Consider the following 27921-nt stretch of genomic DNA (forward strand, 5'->3'; position numbering starts at 1 on the left):
GTGGCTCCATAGAATCATGGAGAGCACTGTGACATTTCTGGGCCTCATGGAACCAAGGGAACAGTACTGACACTGTGTGGCTCCATGGAATGTAGGGATTGTGGTGACACTGAGAGGACCCATCAAACCAGAGGTCCATTGTTACACCACGGGGCCTCATGGAAGTGTGGAGAACATTATGACACTTTGAGGTGTCATGAAACCAAGAGACCATTGTGATACTGAGAGGCTCCATGGAGCCAAAGGTCCATTGCGACATTGCAAGGCCTCATGGATCCATGGAGGCACCATTAAGAGACTTCACAGCCTCGTGGAACCAAAAGGCCATTTTGACACTGTGTGGCACCATGGAACCAAGGAGACCATTGTGACACCAGTAGGACTCATAGACCATGTCCCATTGTGACACTATGAGGGCCCAGGAAATAATCAAAGCATGGTGACACTGTGAGGCCTTATGGAACCAGTGAGACCATTGTGATCCTGGGGGTCCCCACAGAACCAAGAGGACCATTGTGATACTGTGGGGCCTTGTGAAACCAAGAGGCCTTTGTGGCACTGCTGGGCCACATGGAACCAAAGCTCCAGGGTGACACAGAGGGGACTCACATCATCAGTGGTCCATTGTGTCACTGTGGAGCCAAAGGAGACCATTGTGACACTGTAAACCCCCAGGATTCAAAGGTTCATTGTGACACATCCGGGCTCATGGAACAGAGAAGTCATGTGACATTGTGGGGCCTGGGGAACCACAGAGACCATTGTGATACTACAAGGCCTCATGGAAACATTGGGACCATTGTGACAGTGCGGGCCCTTCTGGAACCAAGGGGCCATTGTGACACTATGGGACCCTATTGAACCAAGGTGCCATCGAGGCATTTCAGGGCCCCATAAAACCAAGGAAACACAGAACAGGTCTGGCTGGTTTGGCCTCTCATGGACTGCCTTACTGGTCCAACAGACCTTGGCATTTTGAGGGTCTCTTCTCATCTGCTGCTGAAACACTGGGGCTCTGTGCTTTACTTCCAAATGGAAAAGAACTGTCCTTCTCCTCCAGGCACCCATGCCCAGAATTGAGATTTCACCTCCAAATTTCCTTACATCCTGGGATTGCTCCTGGAGGAATATTGCCAGGACAAGTCTGGCTGACAGCGGTTTCACAAGGGTCACTTCCCAACTGTCCCCAAAACACTGGGGAAGGCTCCATGCTTTCCTTCCTATGGGAAAAAGCTGTCCTGCTTCTCCAGGCACCCATGGCTGAGACTGGGCTTCCACCTCCAAAACTCCCTAAATCCAAAGACTCCTCCCAGACAAATCTGCCATTGCTTACAAGTCTAGCTGGCCTTGGCCTAGTGAGGCTCTCACCTGCCTTCCAAACACTGGGGCTCTGTGCTTTCCTTCCTATGGAAAAGAACTGTCCTTCTTGGCCAGGTGTCCACAGCCAGAATTGGGATTTCACCTCCAACATTGCCTATTGTGAGAGACTGGAGGAGATTGTTGGCTGGAAACATTTCATGTGTGCTGAAGGAAGGGGCAGGTCCAGCCTTGCCCTGCCCTTGAACCCCAGCATTGCCCTGCCCTGCAACCCCAATCCCTCCAGAGCCTCTATCCCAGCCCAGCAGTGGCTGCCAGTCCCTGGCACAGCACAGGCAATGCTCCACAGCCACCTCTGGAGCCCCCCAGCCCAGCTCCTGAGTGACCGAATGAGCCCCAGTCCCACCTGGGGGAAGGGCCCAGGAAGACTAAGGGGAATATAAGGCTGACCACAATGCAAGCACACATCTTGACCCTACCTCCTCTTGGAATTTCCATCTGAACACTGCTGGAATCCAGGAGGTTGTAGCTCTGTGTGTGCTTCTCTGAATCTATTTTTTTGTTACTGTTGTTTATTATTATCTCTCAATTGCTCCCAGTGAATTCTACCTGGATATTTTCAATAAGTTTTCCAGAGTTTGACCAATGCAGAGTTCCAGTGGGGATGTTTCAGAGGCTCTTCCTTCTGTTCACACAATCCTGAAATCAGATAGTCCAATGCTCTTGGTGCAACCAAATATCCATTGTCTTTCCTCAGGAATGGACTGTGGGATCTTGGCTCAGAAAAAGTCATTAGTATTGTTGATGAATTCAGTCCTTAAGCTGTTACAGTGCAACAAGTTCACTGAACTATTATCTTTGTTGTATTCATGTAACAGTGTCTAAAGTCATAGTCTTGGCTGAAATATCAACCCTGACATAAGTTTCTGTTGCAAAGACCCACAGATGTTAATTTGTTTACCTGTTCTAAATAATAGAAATTCTTTCAGTTCTAGGCTGTGAATAAAACAAGTCTTGAAAAACAGTTACTGAACGTGGTTTTAATTATTATTATTTAGGGTCAGGTTATCCTCCAACAAGGGCTTAAGCTGAACTAACCTTCTCTACCGACAGTAACTCAAGCAATTTGAATAATTGCATAGATGCTTTTCACAATCACCCACTCCAAGATGAAAAGGTTCAGCCTTCTCTGCGTGATGTCTGTATCAGCCATCTGACACAGAAAGGAGCCTCTCTGAATCACACAGGATCAATCTGAGTGTGCTGCCCTTGCAGCAAATGGGAGCTTTGGATCAGAATGGCCATACTATGCCAAATTGAGAAAAACCCCAAACTCTCTGTGTGTGCTGAGTGTGCTGGGTAGAAAAGGTGGATGTTCAGTGGTAGCTGCTGCTAAAGCAAAGGTTCTCTTCATTGCTTCTGCTGACCTCTCATATGGCACCTACCCCCTACAAGAAAACTGTGTCAATTAGCCCATTTAACCATCTGAATGGCAGCCTTGGAACTCCAGATCTGTCTCTGTTTAAATACCCCTGCCAGGCAGAAGAGCAGAAAACTATGTTTGCTCTCACTTCCCTTTGTAATTTGGTCTCCTTTTTTTGTGCTCTTACGATGGTACAGGCTATCCCACAATCCGTAATGGGCAGGGAGAATAGAAGTTAATATTTTCACAATAAACCCTTTTCTCCCATTCTTTTAAAGAAGCCTGCATAGTTGAATGGAGTCACTTTCTTGGCTGGTAGTAATGGATTCAAATGGTGAGGAGTATGGAATGAGCTGCCGAACTCTGTACATCACTGCAGATTTGTCTTTGGGAGCCAGTTGGCTGGCAAACTAACCCTGTCACATAATTATTGACTGAAAATATCCAATCAAGTAGAGATCATTCTCAGGAATGTGATGTCCCAGCATCTTCTCAACATCAAAGATGAGTGTGGGTCCCAGGATTCAATGACTCCAGGATTCCACTAACCTAGCACTCTGGGATTCCATGGCTCTATGACCCCATGGATGGATTTGAGGACTGTCTCCAAGGCAAGGAGGGAATGTTGGTGCCAGCGGGAGGGGCTGCAGTGCAGGGGCACCAACAGCTGAGAGGCAACTGCTGCTGCTGCTGCTGCTTGTGGGGGTGCTGCTGGCAGTGGCAGTGTCCTGGTGCGGCTGAGCATTGCCATCTGCAGCCTGCGAGCTCCTGGGAGCTCAGGGCAGAGCCCACTGACCCAGTTTGACACTGCAGTTGAGGAGGACACGGAGAACGGAAAGTGTGCCCATGGAGTGGTTCAGAGCTGTGGGAAGGAGGAGGGAGTGAGGATGAATCCCCTGCCCAAGGCTGCCAAGGAAAGGGCTTTGGGAGGGAAAGGAAGCCTTGACCTGACACTAAGCCCTTCAAGGGCCCAGTTGCCCACGTTGAGCAGGATTTCATCAGGCTTTGTCTCAAGACAGTGGCAGGGTCAGAAGTGGTGGGAGCAGCTGGAAAGCAGGGCCGTGTATTCCCTCTCTCCAGCCCATTTGGGAACATCTGGGCAAGGTCTCCATTGTCTGCCTGCAGCCAGCTTGGGGGGCCCTTCCTCTCCTCCTCCTGCTTGGGGGAGCGGGCTTGGTTTCCTCTGTCATCTGCAATGCTGAGCTTCTCTCTCCTCAAACCTGGCTGTTCAGCATTTGTGTCCCTGTGTCTCATACCTTCCTCCCCTTCCTCCTCACCACGAGCTCATGGAGCCTCTCTGGGCAGCTGGACTTGGAACTTGCAGCAGCAGGCGTGCCCTGAGGAGCACCTCTGGCCTCCAGCCTTTCTGCAGGGCTACCCAGAGCTTTCCTCCCAGTGGAGAGCCTCTTTCCTTTCTCTTCCCAAGGCAATACAGTCTGGAACTTGGCTCTTTCCTCCTTTCTTTCTCTTTCAAGGAAGGATCAGCCATGGCTGAAGGAATCTTCCTTAGGTAACTGGTGCTGATGGCCATTGTCAGCATCAATCAGCCCTCTGGAAAGAATGGAATTCCTCCCGAGGGAGACAAAGAAATTGTCCAGAGGATGAAGGAGCGGGAGGTGATCTGATCCTTCGGCAGCACCAGCTGCACCTGGAGAAGGAAATGGCAGACCTGGAAGCCAGGCAGGAGTCTCTGGCATGGCCTCTGTGGGAACTGGAGAGAAAGATCCAATGGCACACATGCACAGTGATTTGCTTGGTTGTCTCTGCCATGTTCATGATCTGGAGGCAGTGTAGGAATGGAGGGGAGAACAGAGAAGAAGAGACTGGCCCAGGGCTCCTGGGGAAAGCCTGGAAAGGAGTGGCCTTCCTGACAAAGCCCTTTGTGCTGCTCAGGGCAATTTGCATCTCAATGGACAGAACTGGACAATATCTTCCGGTATTTGCAGATAGACTTGTTGAATTACCTCTTAAATTACATCATTCCAGTAAGAAAAACTTGGTGCTTGAAATTCCTTAAGTTCCTTAGGTTAAGAATTTCTTTATTTCTCTGTATTGGTTGTTAAATATACTGTACTGATTGCTATGATCTCTATATTGATTGTTAGAAATTCTCCATATTGTTAGAAATACTCTGTACTGATTGTTAGAAATACTTTGTATTGATTGCTGTAATCTCTGTATTGATTGTTAGAAATACTCTCTGTATTGACTGTTAGAAGTACTCTCTGTATTGATTGTTAGAAACAATCTCTGTTTTCAATGTTATAAATACTAGACTTCCATTAATAAGATAAGATTTAGGCAAAGGAATAAACTTTTCAGAATTGTTTGTTTGCAACCAGATGACTTCCTGTTATCTTTAGCCTCTGGCATTCTCCTTGCACAGTGTGTTCCCCTTACAGGCTGAAATACAAACAGCACAGAAGTAGAGACCCTGTGTGCAAAACACAACTAAGGGTGTGTGCTCCTCTAAATGGACAGACATTCATGGGAGGATGTTTCAGGAAGAGGCTGTGGACATGGTGGCTGGAAAGGAGGGAAGGAACAGTTTAGCATGAGCTTTCCTTCAGCAAGAGGGGAGGCACGCAGAGGAGTTTGTTTCAAGTGAAGTCTGACGCTGTCATCCAGTGCTGGCAAGAAGGGTAGAGCAGAGAAGCTGAGCAAAGGGCCTCAGTGTGTTTAGTGCTGATGTTTGGACTTCAATGATGAGGACAAAACCTTCCTAAACAGAACATTAAATCCCAAACCCATAGAACACTGAACAGGTGCATCATTGCACTCGTGAGTCAGGCAGGGATGGGGTGCGACTTCTTTTGTTGCTGAGTAGCGAGTTGATTAAAAGAGGCTTCAAACAAGCGTGGCAAACAGGTGTGGCATGGCTCAGAGGGTGTGGCATGTCAGTGTGTGAGCAAACAAGGATGTGGCATGGCTCTGAGAGTGTGGCATGTCAGTGTGTGAGCAAACAGGGGTGTGGCACGGCTCTGAGAGTGTGGCACAGCAGTGTGTGGGCAAACAGGAGTGTGGCACAGCTCTGAGAGTGTGGCACGGCAGTGTGTGGGCAAACGGGCATGGCACATCTCTGAGAGTGTGGCACAGCAGTTTGTGGGCAAATGGGTGTGGCACGGCTCTGAGAGCGTGGCACGGCAGCTTGCGAGGCAGCTCATGCATGCAGGGCAAGCAGGCAGTGTAGCATCCCATGAACTCTCCCATTTCAGCCAATTCCGAAGTCCTCGGCCCTGGCAATGGCAGTAACTACTTACCATAGAGGTGGTCCTGCTGGGGGAAAAGACAGATTCCCCATTGGACTTCTGTCTCACGGATTCCTGGTTTCTCCTTGCCCTGTCCCCTCATTGGTTGGATACCCCTGGCTGTGCCCTTTCCCCTGGAGACCAAACCCCTCTGCTCTGCCCTTAGCTCCACCCTCCACCCCTTCCCCTTCTTAAGCTGCCTGCTCCACGTGGTTGTTCTCTTTTCATCTGGGTTCCTTGTAGCCACATGTGATACTCTGCTGGAATAAAACCTTGCAAAAAGAGCCTTTCAAGCCTCTATTGCTGAGCCAGCTGTGGTGAGTGTTGAGTGGGGGCTTGACTGTATTGCCTGAATGTTAATTCAACCTGCTTTTCTACAGCAGAGGTTTGTTGGGAGCAGATAGTAGGCAGCAGCACCCACCATTCTAACAACTGCATTTTTAAGGCAGGGTTGCACGTTTTCTTGCTAGTAAGTTTTACTGTGTGTTGTTTGCAGTGTTTCTGTTGGTTGGTTGGTTTTGGGATTTCTGGTAGTAATGGTTTTTATGTGATCGAAAACTGCAGTTAGTAAAAGTGTATGTAACCAGATGGAGCCCTCCAAAAAGGATCCATCTCTCCAAACCCATTCCTGTGTGGAGTGTTTGAGCTTGTCAGTTGTTTCAGGGGGTGTTGGAAGAAATCTGCCTGTGGTGTGAAGATGTGAACAATCTCCTTTCATTGGTCACTGAGCTTAGAGAGGAAGTTGAAAGACTAAGGGAGTATCAGGAAAAGGGAAAGGGAAATAGATTGGTGGAGTTCGGCCCTTCCATCCTTAAGGGAGGCCCACCAAAGACCAAAGGACTCCTATGCCTCCCACTGTATAGAAGAATGCTTGGTAGATGAAGGGGAGTGGAAATGGGTCCCTGCTCGGGGAAGTATTAATAAAAACTCCTCCTGATCCCCATCCGTTAGTCAGGTGCCACTTCAGAACATGTATGAACCCCTGGATCTAGAGAGTCAGACTTAAAAGAAAATTATCTGCCTCCCAATTATGATTCATCTGTGAGAAGGATCACCACTTTTAATATCAAAAAGAGAAGAAGAGTAGTCGTAGTGGGTGACTCCCTCCTGATGAGAGCAGAGGGCCCCATATATCGACCAGACCCACCCCACAGAGAGGTCTGCTGCCTCCCTGGGGCCCGGGTACAGGATATCACTGAGAGACTGCCTGGGCTGATTCAGCCCTCTGATTATTACCATTGTTGACACTCCAGGCTGGCAGTGATGAGATTGAAAAGAGGAGTGTCAGGACAATTAAAAGGGACTTTAGGGCACTGGAACAAGTGGTTGATAGGACAGGGGCACAGGCAGTCTTTTCCTCAGTCCCTTTGGTGGCTAAGAAGAACAGTGAAAGGAATAGGAGAGCTCAAATTATTAACAAGTGGCTTAAGGGTCGGTGTTACCAACAGAATTTTGGATTCTTTAATCATGCGGCAACTTTTATGGCAGCTGGTCTGCTTGGAGCAGATAGGCTCCATCCTTCTGTTAAGGGCAGAAGAATTTTAGCTCGTGAACTGGCAGAACTTGTTGAGAGAGCTTTAAAATAGGATTGAAGGGGGAAGGGGATGCTGTTGGGCTGTCTGGAAGCAGGCCCAAGGGTGGTAAGCCTGAGTTAGGGGTGAAATCAGCAGCCCAGCTGAGGTGCATGGATACCAGTGCATGCAGCACGGGTAACAAACAGGAAGAGCTGGAGGCCATGGTCCAACAGCAGAGCTATGATGTAATTGCCATCACAAAAACAAGGTGGGATGACTCACATGGCTGGAGTGCTGCACTGGATGGCTACAAGCTCTTTAGGAGAGATGGGAAAGGGAGAAGAGGTGGAGGGGTGCCCCTTTATGTTAGGGAGGCTTTGGACACCACAGGTATTGAAACTAATGATGATGAAGATGAATGCCTTTGGGTGAGAATTAGAGGGAAGACCAACAAGGCTGACATCCTACTGGGAGTCTGTTATCGTCCACCCTGCCAAGAAGAAGTGGTGGACAACTCATTCTTTAAGCAGCTAGAGAATGTTTCAGGCTCATCAGCCCTTGTTGTTGTAGGTGACTTTAACATCTGCTGGGAACTCAATACAGTAGAAAAAAAGGCAGTCCAGGAAATTTTTAGAGTGTGTGGAGGACAACCTTTTGTCACAGCTGGTGGGTGGGCCCATCAGGGGAGGGACTGTGTTAGATCTTTTTGTTTTCCAATAGAGATGGGCTGGTGGGAGATGTGGTGGTTAAATGCCGCTTGGGGCAGAGTGATCATGAAATTATAAAATTCTTGATATTTGGTGAAATGAGAAGGAATGTCAGTAAGACTCTTACACTGGACTTCCGGAGACTTTGGCTTCTCAGGAGACTTATTCAGAAAGTTCCTTGGGAAGCAGCCCTTAAAAACAAAGGAGTTCGGGCAAGGTGGGCATGCTTCAAAACAGAAATCTTGAGGGCACAGGAACCAACTGAAAGTTTCTCTTCATGGCAAACAGACCATGGTTGAACAGGATACAATTTAATAACAATCACACTCTTCCCTGAGCTATATGCAACGTCCCAGCAGTGTCTGATGAGTCCACCATCCACAAGTGATTTCCATACTAGAATTAATTTCAGAAAAACGTGTTTCTGTGATAGATATAAACACAATTAGGTTCTTGTATCAGGATGCTCCCACCAGGCCCCCGGGTGCAGAGCCTGGCTCTGTGTTCTCCATCACCTCCTCACTGGCACTGCTCTGGGCTGGGATGAGGAGCCCCTCAGCCTTCCCTGCTCTGGGCTGGACAAGCCCAGTTCCCTCAGCCTCTTCCCACAGCACAAGGCTTCCAGCCCTACCTTGGAGGCCCTTCCCTAACCCTGCTCCAGCTGCCAGACATCTTTCCTGCCCTGGGCAACCCAAATCAGGCCACAGTGACCTGGATCATCCATGTCCTTGATGTCCTGGTCACACTGCTCTGGCCCCTTGTCCCCATGTCAGGCTCTGGGGTAGATCCTGTGCAACATCCTTTGCTGGAGGCTGTGGCTCCAGGTGGAGTGGGGGGATACCGGGGGACAGGGACCCTGCTGGGCATGAACAGCATTGGACTTGTTGGGAGAAACTGTGAGGGGGAGCTGGGGTGGAGTGAGCAACCCAGTGACCTCACACAGCCCTCCTGGGATGTCACACAGCCCCGCTGGGATGTCACAGTGCATTCTTAGATGTCACACAGGTGGTCTTTGATGTCACAGCTGACTCTGTGATGTCATAGTCTTCTCTGTGATGTCAGACCTCTGCCCTGTGATGTCACAGCTAGTTCTGTGACGTCACGGAGGCAGTCTATGATGTCATAGTTCTTGATAACCTCACCTAAGGCACTCTGTGATGCCATAGCCCATTCTGTCACCTCATGTTACCAGATGATCAATTGCCTACAGCAGGTGAGCTCACACCTGGAGCTTGTTCTCCAAAACCCCAGGCCTATGGAAACCACACAATGCCCATTGTGTGAGGAGGGGAACTGGAAGTTCACCAGCCTCAGTGTCCTGCCAGCTCAGCCAGGCCCACTGGAACATTGGGGTCCACAACCACCAGGGACCATCAGAGAGACCCCCAGGACAGAAGAACACATGGGTAAAGGGGAGGAGAAGTATGTTAATGATTTTGGGGAAATTATTATCGTATGTGTGTTTAGTCCAGGGCAATCAATGAATATGTGTGCAAAATACAGAATATAAACAGAAACTTTCCTGTACTCAGCATGCATGGCTTTGGGAGAAGCTATGCTCTGTGCATCTGGCTGAATAAAGAATGCTGCTTCTTAGTGCTACAGTGGTGTTAAGGAGTCTTCTGTTTTACCAAATTGTTGGCAACACTCCTACTGCCAAGGGGAGCTCTGTCTCCTGCTGTTCACAAACAGAGAAGGGCTGGTGGCAGATGTGGGGTTGGAGGCTGCCTGGGGCACCGTGACCATGAAATAATCAAGTTTTCAATGTTCTGTGAAAGAAGGAGGGACAGCAACAAAACTTCTGCACTGGAATTAGGAAGGGCAGACTTTGTCCTCTTTAGGATGCTGATTTGGGGAGTACGGAATCAGGTACTGATTTTTTAAGAGAAACAACCCTTAAAACAAAGGGGTCCAGGAAGGAGAGAGACATTTCAAGAAAATAATCTTAAAGGAGTAGGAGCAGCCTGTCCCAGTGTGGCAAAAGTTGAGTTAGTGAGGAAAATGACTGGCCTGGCTACCCATGGAGCTTTTATGGCAACTCAAAGCAAAAAATTACTTAAAACTCAGGAAGTGTCCAAAGATGATGTTAGGTTACAGAAAAAGAAAAGTGGAGAGGTGATGACTCAGTTAGAACTTCATGTGGTCGCTTTTCTATTAAAAAAAAAACCAACAGTTTTTGTAAAAAAACTAAATGGCAAAAGGAGGGATAAGGAGAACCTCTACGTTTTATTGGACGCAGTAGAGAATAAAATAACTAAAGATAAGGAAAAAAACTGAGGTCCTTAACATCTTGTTTATCTCAGTTTTCAATATTAGGACAGATTGTCCTCAGGACAAGTGTTCTCCTGAGTTGGTGGATGAGCACAGGGAGCAGAACAGGCCCCTGGAATCCAGGAGGAAGCAGCTGGGGACCTGCTCAGCCACTCAGGTGCTCACATGTGTATGGGTTCAGATAGGATCGACCCTAGGGCAATGAGGAAGCTGGTGGATGATCTCCCCAAGCTGCTCTCCATCATTTACCATCAGTCCTGGCTCAGCAGGGAGGTCCCAGAGGAGTGGAGGTGCCAATGTGAGCCCATCCCCAAGAAGGGCTGGAAAGAGGATCTGGGGAACTCCAGACCTGTCAGCCTGACCTTGCTGCCTGGCAAGGTTATGGAACAGATCACCTTGAGATCCACCACAGGGCACTCACAGGATGGCCAAGGGATCAGAGCCAGCCAGCATGGATTTCAATATCTGCACCAATGATCTGCATGCGGGGACTGAGTCCAGCATCAGCAAATTTGCAGATGACACCAAGCTGGGTGCGAGTGTGGATGTGATGGAGGGTAGGAGGCCTCTGCAAAGGGACCTGGACAGGCTGGATCCAGGGCCCAAATCCAACAAGGTGAGCTTTAACAAGACTAAGTGCCGGGTCCTGCACTTTGGCCACAACAACCCCTGCAGCGCTACAGGCTGGGGACAGAGTGGCTGGACAGCAGCCAGGCAGAAAGGGACCTGGGGGCACTGATGGACAGCAGGCTGGACATGAGCCAGCAGTGTGCCCAGGTGGCCAAGAAGGCCAATGGCTCCTGGCCTGGATCAGGAATGGTGTGGCCAGCAGGACCAGGGCAGTGATTCTTCCCCAGTTCTCAGCAATGGTGAGTCCACACCTTGAGTGCTGTGTCCAGTTCTGGGCCCCCCAATTTGGGAAGGACATGGAGGGGCTGGAACATGTCCAGAAAATGGCAACCAGGCTGGAGAGGGGTCTCCAGAACGAGTCCTGTGAGGAGTGGCTGAGGGAGCAGGGGTTGTTTATCCTGGAGAAGAGGAGGCTCAGAGAGACAAGGCGGTGTCAGGGCACAGGCTGGACTTGATGATCTCCAAGGCCTTTTCCAACCTTGCTGATTCTGGGATTCTCTGAAACCACCCTTGGAGCAGTTGCAGGATGAGCCCTGGGCCTCCTCTTCAGAAGCTCCAGCAGCCCAGGTGCCTCAGCTTCTCCTGGCAGCCCCAAAGCCCATTCTGTCAGTCCTGCAGAGCCTCTGCAGCTCCTCCTCATTGCCCAGAACAGGGAACCCCACAGGCAGACACTGCAGCCCAGATGTGCCCCCCTGGCCTGTGGTGCCTCTGGCAAGGGAGCAGCACCAGGCACTGCAGGAGCCTGCAGACAATTCCTGCAGCACTTGGAGGATGATCCTGCTACCCAAGGGACGTTCCTGTGGTGCCAAGTCAGGAACTGCAATGGGGAGTGGGGCCAGAGAGGAAAGGGCAAACAGGAATGGGCTTTTTGCAGGGGAGGGGACAGGGCTGGGCAATAGGAAGAAATCTGGATCATGGATGGGTAAAGAAAGCAAAGGTGAAACCAAGGAAATGCTGAGGGCAGTTTGGGGCTGGCTGCCAGGCAGCCCTGGCTCTGAGCAACAGGGTCTGCAGTGGGACAGGAAACTCCCAGCTGATGGGAACAAACTGTCTGACTGACTGCAGAGGCCAGGACAAAGCTGAGTGGTTTCCCTGGTGTCCCCCAGCCCTTGCTGGCCCCAGGGGCTGATGGCATTTGTGCTGCCTCAGGTTCATGTCCCCACAGCAGCAGCATGGGTGTGCTCCCACCTGCTCTGTGCAATGCAAACAGGGGCTCCTGAGCCAGTGCTGCCGTGGCTGTGCCTGCAAGGATGGGGCACCTCTGTGAGCTGGGGGAGAGGCCAGAGCTGCAGAGGGGGGATGTTGTGGCAGCTCCATGAGGATGCTCTGGGACGCTGCCCTGGGCTGTGCAGTGCACTGGGGATGGATCAGCCCCTGCTCTGCTGCTCCTTCCCGTCTCCCCCAGGGCCCTTGCAGAGCCCCAGCCATGCTGTTTGCCCCCAGCCTGCCCACAGCCACCCTGGGGCTGCTCAGCCTGGGGCTTTTCTGTGCTGAGCATTGGCCTGGCCGTGTTCTTGAGAGAGCCTGGGCAAGGAGCCTGGAGCCCCCAGGGCCTGGCCTGAGGCGTCAGTGCTGCCCCAGCAGTGCCCATGGCCTGTCCCTGCTGCAGCCCCGGCACTGCCACCCCCAGGACTGTGCCCGGCCCCGAGAGCACTCAGGCCCTGCAGCAACACCAGGGCCACCAGGGCAGCGGGGCAGGGCCACGGCAGCAGCACTGGCAACACCAAGTGCTGCTGCTGCTGCTGGGCACAGCTGCTGGGCCAGCACTGATCTGCCCCAGCTCTGCACACAGACATTGCTGCTGCAGCTCCAGAGAAGGCAACAAAAGGGCATCTCTGCAGAAAACTCTGCTGGGAGATTCTTAATTCCTTTAAAGCCACTGAGAGCACAGCTCCTCATTGTCACAGTCAGTGGCCACAGGGAAGATGGAGAGAAACAAAGTCAGAAATGACAGAAACACTGGTCTAGCTTTAGGAAGAATATTAAAAAAAAAAAAAAAGACAGGGAAATCAAAGAACCAAACCAACAGAACTATCAAAGATTAGTTTTGTTACAAGTGATTTGCAGAAATTGGCAATCAGTTTAATGCTTCCTAAGATGTCCAGTCATCAGTCTCCACACTGCGGCCTTGAGCTCCTGGTTCCTCAGGCTGTAGATGAGGGGATTCAGGGCTGGAGGCAACAACGAGTACAGAACTGACACTGCCAGATCCAGGGATGGGGCGGAAATGGAGGAGGGTTTCAGGCAGGGAAATACTGCACTGCTGAGAAATGCATTTCTCCTGCATTTTTCCTTTTCATTTTCTTTCAGTCATCTCCTGAGAGGTCCAGTTTGTTCTGGGGCTTTTCATGAACTGATTGTACACTTGATTTAGATGGACACTGTAGAATTGATTTCAGATGTAGAAGAATCTGAACTGAACACAGAAACAAACTCCTTCTGTCAGCCCATTTTCATCTTCTAGATCACTTTCAAGATGTCCTTGGGGGTGTTGGAATGATGATCACACAGCTCTCCACTTCTGGCTGCAGGCTCTGGAGATTGTTTCTCTGCATTCAGTCAGGCTTGCATTCCCTAAGAGTTCTTGGTAGCCTGTCATGTTTGCTTAGGGTAGAACAGTAACAATGAAAACATTACCAATGACACAACTGCCCAGCCCACAAGGAAAAGAAAAGAACAAGCTGCAAAATTCTTCAAATATTTGTCCTGCTTTGCTGCAAGTGTTGTGCTGCACACACAGTGTGGAAAGCTGCAGTTGGTGGCACACCTTGTGACAGAAGCTGCACCTCGTTCTCCAGGCAAGGTTCTTGGAAAAAGCATAGAGGACTGAGGAGAAGATTCTGGAAAAACTGAAAGAGCTTTTAAGAAATTAAATGAAAATTGAAACAATTCAAGACGTTTTTCTCTATTTATTTTATGCTCCCCTTTTCCATCTTGCACTAGTTGTCCATCCAATTAATTCCAAAGAGATCTCACTGCTAAGATCCATGAGTTGGCAAGTTTTAGACATTTTAAGATACCATGACCTACACACACTTTGGCTTCCCCTGTTTTTCTTGGAAATCAATGCTGGAGAGGTAAGTGCAGTGCTTGGGTCAGGTACAAATTCTGCATTCAGGGAATGCGCTCTGAGAGTGTTTGACCCTCAGCAGGGACAATGCACAGCAGGGACCGAGGGGAATCCTGAGCCACTGTGCAGGAGTCCAGACTCTGGCTCTTGGCTGAACTCGGCAAAGTTCCCGTGTTTGGACAGGCTCAGGGGCTGCCCTCGGGGAACGTGGGGCTCGGGGCGGGGGCGAGCGGGCAACGGACAAACGGACACGGGGACAAACAGCCCCGGAGCTTCAGTTGCAGCAGCGGCAGCAGCGGCGGCAGCTGCAGCGGCAGCGACAGAAGCAACAGAAGATTCCCTTCTCCTCTCCCTCTCCCGCTGTCCCGCTCCTCTCCCGCTCTCCCTTTCCCGGTCTCCCCTCCTCTCCCCGCCTCCCTCTCCCCGTGCCGGGCTGGGCCATGTCCCCGGCCCGCCCCCGGCCCCGGGCGGGGCTGCCCCGTGCCCGCCCCCGCCCGTCCCGCCGCCGCCTGGCCTCAGCCCGGCTCTGGCCGTGCTGGCGCTGGCGCTGCTGGGCGGGCGTCAATGCCTGGGGCTGGGGCGGCATCGCCGGCTTTTGGCTCCGCCTGGCCCGAGCCCGGCCCCGGCCCCGAGCCCGGCCCCGAGCCCGCCCCCGAGCCCGAGCCCGAGCCCGGCCCCGGCCCCGGCGCCGGCTCCTCCCGGGCCCCGCGGAGGACACAGGCGGCGCGGCCGCTGCCGCCGCCTCCGCTGCGGTTGCTCGGCCCCAGCTCCGCCGCTCGGCAGCGCGGCCCCCGGCCCCGAGCCTCCCGTGTCGCGTTCCAAAGAGCGAACGCCGGGGGATGGCCGGGCCGGGGCGGGTGAGGGGCGCTCGGGGGCCGTTGCTGGCCCCGGGCCGAGCGCTGACAGCCGCGTCCCGCCCGCAGGGAAGGCGCAGCAGCGCCTGAAGGAGCGGTACCGGCTGGGCTCGCTGCTGGGGCGCGGCGGATTCGGCAGCGTCTTCGCCGCAACGCGGCTCTCGGACGGCGCCCCGGTGAGCGGCGGGGCCGGCGGCGGGCAGAGGAGGAGGGGGCGGAGGAGGAGGAGCAGGGAGGAGGAGGCGGGCGGAGGATGGGGCTGGGCAGGGTGGACAGCGAGATGAGCCCACTTCTGCACTTGGCTTGCAGGTGGCCATCAAAAGGGTGCCACGGAACCGCATCCATCACTGGGGTGAGCTGGTGAGTGAGCGAGGTGCCGTGCTGGGCAGGGATGAGCCGAGGCCCGGCAGGGTGGAAGCCACCGGGACGCCTCGAGGGAGAGCGGGCGTGGGGCCAGCACAGGACGCAGAGCATCCCAGGCTGGCTGAGGGGTTGCCCAGCCCTGGCACAGCATCAGCCCCCACTGACGGCATTGTGCTCCTCCTGCAGCCCGACGGCACCAGCGCATCCCTGGAGATTGTCCTGCTGGCAAAGGTGTCCAATGGCTTCCCTGGTGTGGTCCAGCTGCTGGAGTGGGTTGAGCTCCCCAGTGACATTGTGATGGTGCTGGAGCGCCTGGAGCACTCTCAGGACCTGCAGCATTTCATTCGGGCACGGGGGTTCCTGTCCGAGGAGGTGGCGCGGCAGCTGTTCCACCAGGTGCTGGAGGCTGTCTGGCACGGCACCAGCTGCAGGGTCCTGCACAGAGACATCAAACCAGGGAACATCCTGGTTGACCTGGCCACCGGGCAAGCCAAATTGATTGATTTTGGCTGTGGCACCTACCTGCAAGAGACAGCCTACATTCATTTTGCAGGTGAGCCCACGCAGGGGTGTGATCCCGGTTCTGGTATCTGATGGCCCAGCATCTCATGGCCCAAGCTGGGTGTGGCAGCAGAGATTCTCCCTTTTGCTGCCCTTCATGGCACGGAGTCTTTAGCCGAGTTGGGTTTGAGAAGGGCTGGGTGGGGAGCCATCTTCCAGCCCTGCTGGCAGCCTTTGCCCACCACTCTTCCCAGGGCTGGGGCTGGGGCAGCCAGCCGAACAGAAGCAGCCGTGGGTGGGGGTAGCAGAGATGGGAGGGCCTGGAACCTGTGTCCCAGCCAGTTTGGTGTGCAGGCGAGAAAGGGCTTGGGCTGCTCCACTCACCTGGTTTCTTCTGGGTTCATAATGTATTTTGGGGCAATGCAGGCAGGGAGGATGAAGGCATGGTTTTCCCTCAGCACTAAGTGTGTTTCTGTCATGGTTGGTCTTTCCAGGGCTTCTGCTGCCCTCTTCCAACACCAGTGGCTTCTTTTCCAACCACAAGTGTTGGAAAGAGGGGCAGTGGGTCACCCTGTGTGCCAGTGGGGCAGTCCCTGCATGCCCAGGGATGCTGGGGCCAGGCTCTGGGAGCAGCAGCAGCCCCCTGATGAACTCCATCTGTATTCCATAGGAACACCATCATACAGCCCCCCAGAATGGACCCGCTTTGGCTGGTACCATGGCGAGCCAGCTACCATCTGGTCCCTGGGCATCATGCTGCACCAGATGGTCTGCGGGGAGCACCCTTTCAGGAGGGACCAGAACATCAGCTGGGACCATCAGCTCTCGCTGCCACAACGGCTCTCTCCAGGTGGATCCTCATCTCTGGGCACGGGGGGAATGCCAGTGCTGGGAGACAGCAGCGGGCTCAGGAGCATCCCGCTCTGGCAGCTGCTGAGGAGGTGGCACATGTCCGGCTCTCCTGCTCTCCTCCAAAACAGGGAACTGATGGGAAAGTTTAGGCCCAGCTCTGAGCACATCCATCATGGCCTGGTCAGGGAATAGTGGGGCAAAGCCAACAGGAGCCTTCTCCAACTGACCGGCGGTTTCTGGTTTCTCTGCCCAGAGTGCCAAGATCTGATCAGGCGGTGTTTATCCATGCTGGACTTGGAAAGGCCCTCATTAGAAGAGGTGTTCTGTCATCCTTGGATGCAGGATATACATCTGCCCTAGAAGAAGGGAGAGAGCCACAGGCACACTGTGCTGCAGGGCCCCGGTAAGTTACAGCTCCACACCTGCCTTGGCCATCAGAAGCAAAGGAACCCAGCCTGTGTCACTGCACCAGGGTCATGGGATGGGAACACGCAGCCCTTGTGCTGGAGCTGAGCTGCTCTGCCCAGCCCTGGTGGCTGCCATCCAAGCAGGTTTTGCTTGTCCTGGTTCCCTGACAGCTGGGGCCCTGGGCAGAGCTCTGACAGCCTGGTCTGAGCCCAGGGAAGGAGAAAGAGCCTCCAGAGAAGCTGTACCGGGTGGGGCTGCTGCTGCTGGGGACAGTGCGGATGACATCAGGGATGACAGCCTCTTCCTGGCCACTGGTAAGCTGAAGATGATGGACTTCAATTCTGGCACCTTCTTCAAAGCCTGGCTCCACAGTGAATTTACAGATGAGTCCACATGCAGGGGGATGCTCCCAGATTTGGGCATTGCACAGCCTGGCCAAGAACCAAAGGTTCCCCCCTTTGCTGGGGTGGATGCAGCTGATTGTTCAGTCGGCTGCCCAGCTGCTTTTGGCAGGGCTGGGGGAATGGGCTGGGGTGGGTACAAAATGGGAGTGGACTCCCGGCCCTGCCAACAGCCCCCAGCACCCACCATGCCCCGGGCTGGGGCTGGGGCTGGGGCAGCCAGCCCGACACAAACAAACCCCCATGGTGGGAGCAGAGGTGGGACTCCAGAACCTGTGCAGGGGCTGCTTTGCTGTGCAGGCAAGGAAGGGCTTGGGCTGCTCCACTGCCTTTGTTTGCTTTGGGATCATGGTTATTGTGGGGGGCAGTGCAGGGGAAAGGGAGAAAGCCTGGGCTTCCTCACCCATGGCTGTTTTTTTCCCTGGCATGCAGGGGTTGGTGCTTCCTCAAGCCCCTGACAGACATAAGATCTTTTACCTCTTTTCTTGTTTCTCCTTTTTGTCTGTAATCTATTTTCAATAATTTATTGTTTGTTTTTCTAGAGGAAGCGTTCCAGATGGGGTCCAGTCTGGATTGGGAAATGTTGGGACCAGCTGTGGCGTGGATGGGCCGTGCCCTTAGAGAAGGCTGAGGACATCGTTTGGGACCAGCTTTTCTTCCAGCTGTGGATGGCGTGAGGTGGGTCCCCATCTGCTTGGCAAGGTGGGATCAGAGCTTTTGGGAGATGGCAGCGAGCACAGGAGCATCCTGCTCTGGGCAGCTGCTGAGCAGGTGGATGTGCCATGGCTGGCTGCAGGCTGGGCACATGTCCTGCCCTCCTGCCCTGCTCCCAAAGGCAGCACTGATGGGCAGCTCTGGGCACAGCTCTGGGCACAGCCAGCATGGCCTGGGTGCCATGGGCAGCTGGGACAAGGGGACAGGAGCCTTCAGCTGACGAGCAGTTTCTGCTTTCTCTCCTTGCAGCCGGGCTCTGCGGATGCTGAGGCTGCTCTGGGCTCTGCCAGGGCTCTGCTGGAGCTCAGCACCGGGCCGGAATCAACCAAAGAAGAAATGGTGTCACCTGTAGCACAGACTTGCTTGAGCATTTCAGCAACACAGCTCAAGTTTGCAGAGTGTACACCTTCAAGGGAAAACATGACACGTGCCAAAAATTAAAATTGTTCAATACCTTCTGAAATCAAATCAATCTGGGATGACTCCAAATGACATTTTTCACCATGCTCAAGCTGTAGCTCAGCCCTTCTCTGAACAGTTCTCTCCCCCACCTGCCTTTTACTTCTCAACTGCTCCCTCTTTTCCCCCAATGAATTCCTAGCCCATTGCTGTCTCCATCACTCAGTGGCCTTCCTTGTTGCCCCTGACCACAAGGAAGGCCGAGCCCCAGGTTTAGGGACTCATGCTGTCAGTGGCTGAGGAGCAGCAATGTCTCAGAGGTCCAGTGGGATTTTAGTGTCATTCAGAGCCACTCTCCAGCCCTCAGCTCTCCTCACTGCTGAGTTCCCACTCCCTTTTCCTCATCCTTGCAGTAGGACGAGCTCTGTGAATCTCCTGGAGCCTCCCCACTCTTCCCAGCCGATGCACCCACCTCAGTGAGGCTGAAGCTGAAGCTTCTCTGTCTCCTCTGGCACTCCAGTTCAGTCCCCTGTGTCGGGAGCCCCAGCCCCAGAGCACAGCACACAGCAGTGCAGTCCGGGCTGGAGCAGCTGCCCTGCAGCCCTGGCTTGGCTGTTTATGGCAGCTGAATGCTCCCTGTTTCCAGCTGTCCCTGCAGGATGGCCCCAGGGCAGAGCCCAGGCGGGCTCCCACTGCAGCCCCTGGAGCTTGGGGCAGACAGTGCTCCCAGAGCTGAGGTTCATGGGGAGCACCCGGATCTGTGCCTCGCACTCAGTGTTGTCAAGTGTTGTGTTCTCATCTCCTATGGCCTGAGGGGTGCCGGGGTCGGCTGTTACTTGTCTCTGCCCCAGCACGGGAAAAAGTGGTTCTGGGTAGGCCGCGCTCTCGAAGAAGGAGTCTGGACTCTTGCTTTTAGGTCTTCAGTCGAGTTTATTATTTCTTATCTACAAAGATTTTCTGTCTGTCCAGCCAAGGTCTGATCAGCAAGACAGCCAAAGGCACTCTCTCCCGCCCATGAGGCGGTTGTCTCTTTTATAATGAAAACTACGTATTAGATATTTACCTTTAATTCCCAATACTTTCTGCCCTTGTTGGCAAGTGTACTCATTCTATGAACCAATCCACACATGCCAACATCATCCTGAACATGGATGCCAAGGAGAAGAAAGAAGAAGGACAGGGCACGCCCAAATTCCTCCATCTTGGGACTCCTGATCCATGCACAGAATTCTAGACCCCCCTGTACAACACATAAAACCCCCCTGTACAGTGCATTCTAACTTAAGTTCTAACAAGTGAATAACATCCCCTCACCATTCAGACCTGAAATTCTCTCATCTCCTCACCTTCAGGTGTCATTTCTTTAAAAGGATCAAAGTCAAGCCACCAGGTACTTTTGGCAACATTCCAGGGCCTCCGAGCCCCCCAAGGGTTGTCTCGGTAGCTCTGGCATTTGGAGTGATGTACTGAGTTCCCACATCTCCCCCTTCTGTTTGCACCAAAAGCACCCTCTTTGCAACTCGACTCATGACACCCCGCACACACAAAAGAATGCATGGAATTACAATCAAGAGGACTATGAGAATCATCAAAATTTGAAACCCTATCTTTAAAAATTCTTTTCCCAAAGGTGAAAGATCAAAAAACTTTGCTATGTCTTCAATCCAAGATCCAGTGATCTTGCCAAGTTTCTTCACACTCTCCTCTATTTTTTCGATATTTTCATGGATTGACCTGGAATGGTCGGAGAGATTCATACAGCACATTCCTTCAAATTCTTTGCACCCATGGCCGTGAGCGAGCAAAAGATAATCGATTGCTGCTCTGTTTTGCAGAGTTGCCTGTCTTACACTGTTCATGTCTTGCAACATGTCACTCAGTGCAAGAGAGACTGATTGAGCATGCTTGTTCAGCCAACAACCCATACGATCCAATTGAGTCAAAGCAACCCCTGATGCTGCCTGAGGTGAGAAAATTGCTGTTGCAATTCTCCTTGCCTTGCTCCAAGTGTAAACCCTGTCATCACAATTCTCATCGAAATGCTGTAAAGATCTTTTTTCTTTGTTTTTGTTCCCTCTGCATTTTTAAATCTGGTGTTAGCATTGAAATTCTTCCAATGCTGCATGGACCTCCCTTGGCATTCGCAGGAATACCATGCCAAATCCTGTCTCCACAAATCAAAAAGAATCCCCTTGGCAGTTGCACTGGGACTTGGAGTGACCCTTTGTCTGTCACCATGGTGTTGTTGCACCAGGCTGACGCATTTCTGTAGAATTCATGACTGGGAGTGACATCAATAGTTTTGTTTGGCTTTGCTTTACCTGAAATCTCAAATTTCATGCATACATTCATTGTCATGGACCCGAAAATCTCCAATTCCTGAGGTTCGGAAGAAGCCACAGGAAGGAAATGTGTCCAAGTACACCATTCATTCACAGGATCTTTAACAACCTGTGAGATCTCGATTGCAGTGTGTCCTGGAATTGGCCATTCATTCACTGGCAATCCAATCATGCATGCTGAAAATGGCCTCCCTGGTCTGGAGTGCGTCAGGCAAATGCTATCTAAATCTGCTGCCTGGGCTAAAACTTCGCAAACATTTTTTTCTGGCTGATTGACTGGCAAATTTGCTTTGTTGTTCAAGACCATTGGCAATGAGACAAAACACATGAACATTGCAAAGTTCATCGCTCCACCTTTCTGACTAAATATCACCATTTTCTACCCAAAGTTTTACAGAAAACCCCCCAAAGTCTTTTATTCTTCTATTTCTTCTAGATTATTGCTTGTAGTTTGAGTCTCCTCCTCCGTCTGAGTACTTGTCTCTCTGTTTCTGGGATCTGTGTTCTTTTGTTCTTGCGTTCGAAACGGCTTCACGTGTCGTGCCGACACCCACTTTGGACCTTGCTCTGTGGAAACACAAGCGAAACCCTTGCCCCAAGTGATTTGTTTGAAAGGACCTTCTATCTGTCCTGATTCTGGGTTTCTGATCAAAACTAAAGGATTCTCCCTTAGTCTTGCCTGTGAACTGTTTGAGAAATGTCTCAAGATTGGAGGATTGGGTTCTGAAGATGAACTATTTAGGAAATTCAACACATACAATGCTTTATTTAATTTCATGTGTGGCGTCGCCTCTGGCTCCCCCCTCCTCTGTCTATCTAGAAGGGATTTTAAGGTATGGTGTGTTCTTTCAATGATTGCTTGACCTGTGGGTGTGTGTGGAATACCAAAGGTATGTCTGACACCCCATTTTTTCAAAAATTTGTCAAGCACCCTGCCTGTATAAGTTGGACCATTATCTGTTTTTATTTCCTGAGGCACACCCAATGACGCAAATGCTTGTAGAAAGTGTCGACAAGCATGGTCTGCTGTTTCCCCTGCATGTGCTGAAGCAAAGACTGTTCCCGAAAATGTATCAACTGAAACGTGAACATTTTTGAGCCTCCCAAATGAGGGATATTTCGTGACATCTGTTTGCCATAGCTGAAGAATTTCCAATCCTCGTGGATTGACCGCTCCTGTTGAGGCTGGCGGCTGTACAAGTTGACAATCTGGACAAGCATTGATGATCTCTCTCACTTGCGTTTTTGTGAAACGAAAGGATTCCATCAATGCATGTGCATTCTGATGAAAAAAGCTATGACTCAATTTTGCCTGCTCAAAAATGTCTGGGAGTGTCTGTGAAATGGGCATTGTCAACCTGTCTGCTCGAGCATCCCCCTCTGCTAAAAATCCTGGAAGTGTTGTGTGAGCTCTGATGTGTGTGATAAAATATTTATGTTCCCTATTTTCTAACAAAGTTTTCATGCTCACCAAATATGAATACAATATTTCATTGTTGGCCTCTTTCAAGAGTGAACCTTCCAAGCGTCTGACTACCCCCGCGACATATGCGGAATCCGTAATCAAATTGAGAGGTTGTTCAAATATTGAAATGCTCGAGTGACTGCTGCCAATTCCACAATTTGTGGAGAACCCTGAATCATCCTCATGTCTGAGTCCCATTTCCCTGTCTCTGAGTTCACCCATGTGATCACTGACTTGTGTGTCTTCCCTGAGCCATCAGTGAATACTGTGATCCCGTCCAGAGGTTCTTCACTTATTCTGGGCTTTGCTCTGTAACATATTTGTGACTGCAGCACTCTGTGTTGCGGAAAATGAATTGTAGAAGTTCCTGGGAAAGCTAACAATGCAATTATTAAGTCTTTTGATTTCTGCATCGCCCATTTAAAATAATCTTTTTTCAATGGTAAATGAATGATTGAAAATTCTTGTCCTGCCATTGTCAGCAACCTTGTTCTCCCCTTGATGATGATTTGCGCCATCATTTCTAGATCTGTAAGAATTGTTTTCGAAGGCCTGTATGGTAGAAAAATCCATTCTATAATTATCAAAGAATCTCTTTGGGATGAATCCCATTGAAAGATCAAGCCGTGGAACTGTGTTTTCTCTCCCAGCACTGCCAACTCAAAAGGCAATGATTCAACGAACCGATGTGCTTGACGCTTTTGAATAGCATCTGTGATTTTTTTCCAATTCCTTCTTTGCCTCTCGCGTGAGTGTCCTGGGAGATCAAATGTCTGTGTCCCCTCTCAAAAGATTGAGCAACGCAGGAATGTCGTTGTTCGTGATCCCTAGAATTGGTCTCATCCAGTTGATTTCTCCCAAAAGTTGTTGCAAATCATGCAGATTGTTGACTTTTGTGCTGATCTCCATCTTTTGGGGTTTTATCGTTCTCTCTGAGATTTTCCACCCTAAATATGTCCAAGGTGCAATCTCCTGAATTTTTGAAACACTGATTTCCAAACCTGCCTTTTGCACCTCTGTGATCACACAGTCACGAGCTTTTTGCAGCTCCTGTTGTGTTGACGCTGCAATGAGCAAATCGTCCATATAATGAATAATCTTCACCTGCGGGAATTTCTTCCGTGCCGGTGACAAAGCTCGTGCCACGTACCATTGACAAATTGTCGGCGAGTTTTTCAGACCTTGTGGAAGTACCACCCAATGGTATCGTTGCAACGGTGCTTCCTTGTTGATACTTGGAACGGAAAAGGCAAGTCTTGGTGCATCATCTGGATGAAGTGGAATGCTGAAAAAACAATCCTTGAGATCGATGATCACGAGTTGCCAATCTCTAGGAATCATCGAAACCGATGGAAGTCCCAATTGAAGAGGTCCCATGTCCTCAATGACTTCATTGATCTTTCTGAGATCATGCAACAGCCTCCATTTACCTGATAGTTTCTTTTTGATGACGAACACTGGAGAATTCCAAGGGCTATTTGTTGGTTTGATGTGTCCCTTCTCCAATTGTTGTTGGACCAGGTTCTTCAGCGCACTCAACTTTTCTCGTTCAAGGGGCCACTGATCCACCCAAACCGGATCATTTGTTTTCCAAGTCAGTTTCAGTGTGGCGAGTGCCGCAGTGACCCCAATTAAAAATCCATCTCGATCTTCGTCCCCCACTGAGCCAACAAATCTCTTCCCCAAACTGTGATTGGCTTTTGTACAACAAATGGACGAATGATCGCTGTTTTGTTTCCCGGTCCTGTGACAACAATAGAATTCTCACTCTGCAGACATAGAGAAGCTCCCCCTATGCCTGAGAGAGATTCCAGAGGCACAATCAAATTCCAATCACGGGGCCAAAAGATGTACGATATTACTGTGACATCTGCTCCCGTGTCAAGCATTCCTCTGACCACTATTGTTCTGTCCCCACAAGTCAACTGACATGTGAGTGTGGGTCGATCTCGACCTATGTGTTTGATCCACGTGGCATGAATTTCAACATTCTCCCTCAGAGGATGCCCTTCCTCATCAAAGATTGACAGAACCTGCCCAATGGCATGTGGTGGCAATGCGAAAGCTCTCGCAACTTGAGTGTTTTCCGCCACGATCAACGGTGGACAGAGGGCTTTTGCCAGAACTGTTAATTCTGTGTTTCTGTCTGCTGATATAACTGATGGATAAACAATGAGTCCCAGGATACTACTTCTGTCCTGCCCTACTATTAAAAAATCTTGTTTTTTGTCCGAACGTCCATGGACACCTGTTGGTATCTCTGCATGACTTTCGTCCAAGAAACACACTAATTTGGAAGCTGCCAATGTGCACTGCGCTCCTGGTGGAAGGAGGTCTGGGTCGCTGGAGAGTCTGCTGAGGACTTTGCTGAGGATGTCTGCTTGATGCTCTCCGATGACTGTTCTGCCTGCTCTTGTGTCATCGCCATCACTTGTGTCGTTGCGCGCTGGCGATTTGTGTGCGCGCTCTTTTTCCTGTTTCCCAGATGTGGTAAAGGATTTCCTTCCACATCCGTCTGAGAATAACATTCTTTCACAGAGTGTCTTCCTCTTCCGCATCGTGCGCAAAGTGGTTTTTGCGGTTTTTGCGTCTGCGCTTGTGCGTGTGCTTGTGGGCAATTCTTCTTAAAATGTCCAAATGCTCCACACTTGTAGCACTGTCCTCCTGGTGGATTGTTTTTCTTTTGGATGGTTGCAAGAATTTCATTCTGCTGTTGAAATATTTTGTCCAGCATCTTTTCTTCCGATTGTTTTCCCAAGTGTTCTCTCAGCTGGTTTTCCCATTCTCCTTTCAATTAATCTCTCACAATTGACGCAACATGCTGAGGCGTTCCCACCTTGCTGCATGCTTCCACCATCTCTGCCAAGGATGGCCGTCCTGGCATTGCAGTGATGACCCGTTGACAATCCGGGTTGGCATTGCCGAATGCGAGACTTTCCAAGAGTGGTCGCTTCGCAGCTTCGATGGTCACCTGCCGATCCACCGCTTGCGTGAGTCGATCTATGAATGATGAATATGGTTCCATGGGACCTTGCCTGATGGTTGAAAATGGGACATCTGGAACTCCTGCTGGAGCGATCTGCAAGATCGCTTTCCGTGCCGCTTCCTTGATGTCATTCAACACTCGCCTTGGAAGACGTACCGCTTGTTCTGCTGGATTGTCATCTGGAGGATCCCCTGCCAACTGTGCTTCAGTGAGGTTCGCGTTTGGCCCGCCTTGATAATTGTTCCTCAGCTCTGTGAGATATCTTTGCCATCTTCTTTCCGAGATGAGATTCTGCGTGTCTGTGAGAATCATTGACACAAGGCTTCGAATATCAAATGGCGTCAGGTCATACATGTTAAATGTCCCCCTCAGGAGCTGTTTAGACTATGGTGAATCCAGTCCATTGCGTTGAACAGCTCTCGCTAAGTCTTTGATCACATCGTGATTCAACCTTTCCCACCTTGGATTCTGCCCCTGCGCATCATATGTCACTGGCATTGTCAGATCTCCTGATCCTTGCAGCAAAGCTTCTTCTGTCAGTTCTTTTTTGACCTGTTTCCAATCCACCATTTTCATTGGTTGTTCCTCTTCTTCCTGTAGAAATTCTTTTGGCAATTGCATGCACAGTGGAGTCTTCGATGTCAACAGTGATTGTTTTTCAAACAGTCTTTGACTCGAGGTCTTTGGCCTCGCTCCTGGACTTAAATAAGGAATTTGAAATTCTTGTGTCTGCATCCTTTTCATCGCATCAAATGATGGCACATATCCTTTTCTTGCTTCTGCTGCTGAAAACATCCATGCCGGAATTCCTTCTGATGCTGCGATTCGTATCACGTCTTCTTCTTGCCCTTGATCCTCGTATAATGTATCTTTAAGTTCTAACTGTGGTACTGTTTTCTTTGATGTTGCCTTCCCTTTATATGTCGTTGGAAAAAACTGCTGCATTGTTGCAGTCCTGCCACGAGATAACGTTGTGGCTCTGCCCTGCATTTCGGTCATCCCCCCACTGGGTTGCCTGGACAGGTGCGATGACGTCACGAGCTCGATCGGCTCCTCAGCCGTATCGATTGGCTGCAGCAGTTGTGTTTGTGGAACCCGAGCCTGCACGGATTTTGACTGAGCCAGCAATGGAGGTTGAACACCTGAGCACCACCCTGAGATGGGAGAGGTCTGAACCACAGGGTTTGGGATCGAGGAAACCGGATCCGGAGAAGGGGTGGAGCCCCGGGACACGGAGCCCCGAGATCGGCCCCTCCTCGCCCAAGACGTCACCGAGGATCGGACCCGCCCCCGACCGCGCTCCGTCCGCATTTTCCGCGCGTGTGCTCTTTCGGGAATGCTTCCTGTCTCCCCTGGACTGACGTCTCTGTCTCCGTCCCACTCCCCTTCTGATGTCTCCTCCCCAGTGTCTGTCCCTGACTCTCTCTCCTCCCTCTCTGACGCTGTGTCCACACCCTGTCCCCGTGTGTGCGATCCCTGCTTCGCCCGTGCCCGTATTTGCTCCGCGATGCGAGCTGACCGCCGCGGTTCTGTTTCCGGGTCCTGCGTCACCGCCGTGCATCCCCTACATCTACTTACGGGTGCTGCTCGGAATTCCGCGGCTGCTTCGAGCTTGTTGCCCGCGTCTGACGTGGACACTGTGATTTGGGAGCCCTTCCCGGATGTCCCGCGTGTCTCGCCCCCCGTGTGCGTCTTTGGCACGGCGCCCGCCAAGGCCGCCACCCCCGGTGTGGGTCCCCCAAAACCCATGCCAAAACTCGTGTTCCCCACCGCTTCCGCGCCCCCACCGCCGGTCACAACCGCCGCCGTCGCCGCCGCGCAGCCACGCCCACCGCAAGAAAGCGTTTCCCCATCCCCCTTCGATCCCCATCGGACCTCCCTTCCCGATTCTTCCGCCTCCCCCGCCCCTTCGTCCCCCGAGACTCGAAATTCAGGAACAATCGTCCCCGACTCCTCGATCTTGCTGGGTGAAGATCTCTGCTCTTCTGGGGTTGGGATTGTATTTGCGTCTGAATCAGAGCCTGAACCCCCCTCAGTTTCTGGGGTTTCAGGGCGTTTTGGAGGTCTCTTGGGACTTTGGGATGATGGGGCTGAAAGCAGTGCCTTTTCCCCTTGCTCCTCTCCCTCGGGAGCTGTCCCCCCCGGGCCAATTGGAACCAGAGCCAATCTCTGCACTGAGCCATGCTCTTTTTTCCCCGCCCTTGTGGGAGTTGTGGAACCTAATTCCCTGGCTGATCTCCTACATTTTGCAGAGATAGCCTCTAACATAATTCTCGCTGGAGATAACAGCTTGAAAGCCGTCTCTTCCCTTCTGGCAGCTAAAAAATATAAATGCCTGTTAACTTCTTGCCAAAAGCCTACCTCAAACAACACATGTGTTTCTGCAAATGGATAATTATATCTGACCCATAATAATAATTCTTTGAGCTCCTTTCTAGAAACCCCCTCTGCGTACG

At 51.4% G+C, this 27921-nt stretch overlaps 1 protein-coding gene and 1 long non-coding RNA gene across 2 annotated transcripts; one reads left to right on the forward strand and one right to left on the reverse strand.

The window, feature by feature from the left end:
* Positions 1-1852: 1852 nt before the first annotated feature.
* LOC135292851 (uncharacterized) lies at positions 1853-3253 on the reverse strand. Its single transcript, XR_010355017.1, has 3 exons — positions 3156-3253; positions 2416-2530; positions 1853-2016 (listed from the first exon to the last, which is right to left on the reverse strand). It is a non-coding gene; the product is annotated as an uncharacterized LOC135292851 (long non-coding RNA).
* Positions 3254-10904: 7651 nt separating this feature from the next.
* LOC135292801 (serine/threonine-protein kinase pim-1-like) lies at positions 10905-18741 on the forward strand. The gene is made up of 8 exons (XM_064406877.1): positions 10905-11096; positions 15302-15394; positions 15584-15950; positions 16569-16748; positions 17004-17153; positions 17329-17472; positions 18102-18237; positions 18523-18741. Exons 1-5 carry the CDS (start codon positions 10905-10907, stop codon positions 17108-17110), a joined length of 939 nt encoding a protein of 312 aa, XP_064262947.1. The 3' UTR covers positions 17111-17153; positions 17329-17472; positions 18102-18237; positions 18523-18741.
* The last annotated feature ends 9180 nt before the right edge of the window (positions 18742-27921 follow it).

Source organism: Passer domesticus, unplaced genomic scaffold (genome assembly GCF_036417665.1).
Source record: "Passer domesticus isolate bPasDom1 unplaced genomic scaffold, bPasDom1.hap1 HAP1_SCAFFOLD_51, whole genome shotgun sequence".
In the NCBI taxonomy this organism is placed as follows: domain Eukaryota; kingdom Metazoa; phylum Chordata; class Aves; order Passeriformes; family Passeridae; genus Passer; species Passer domesticus.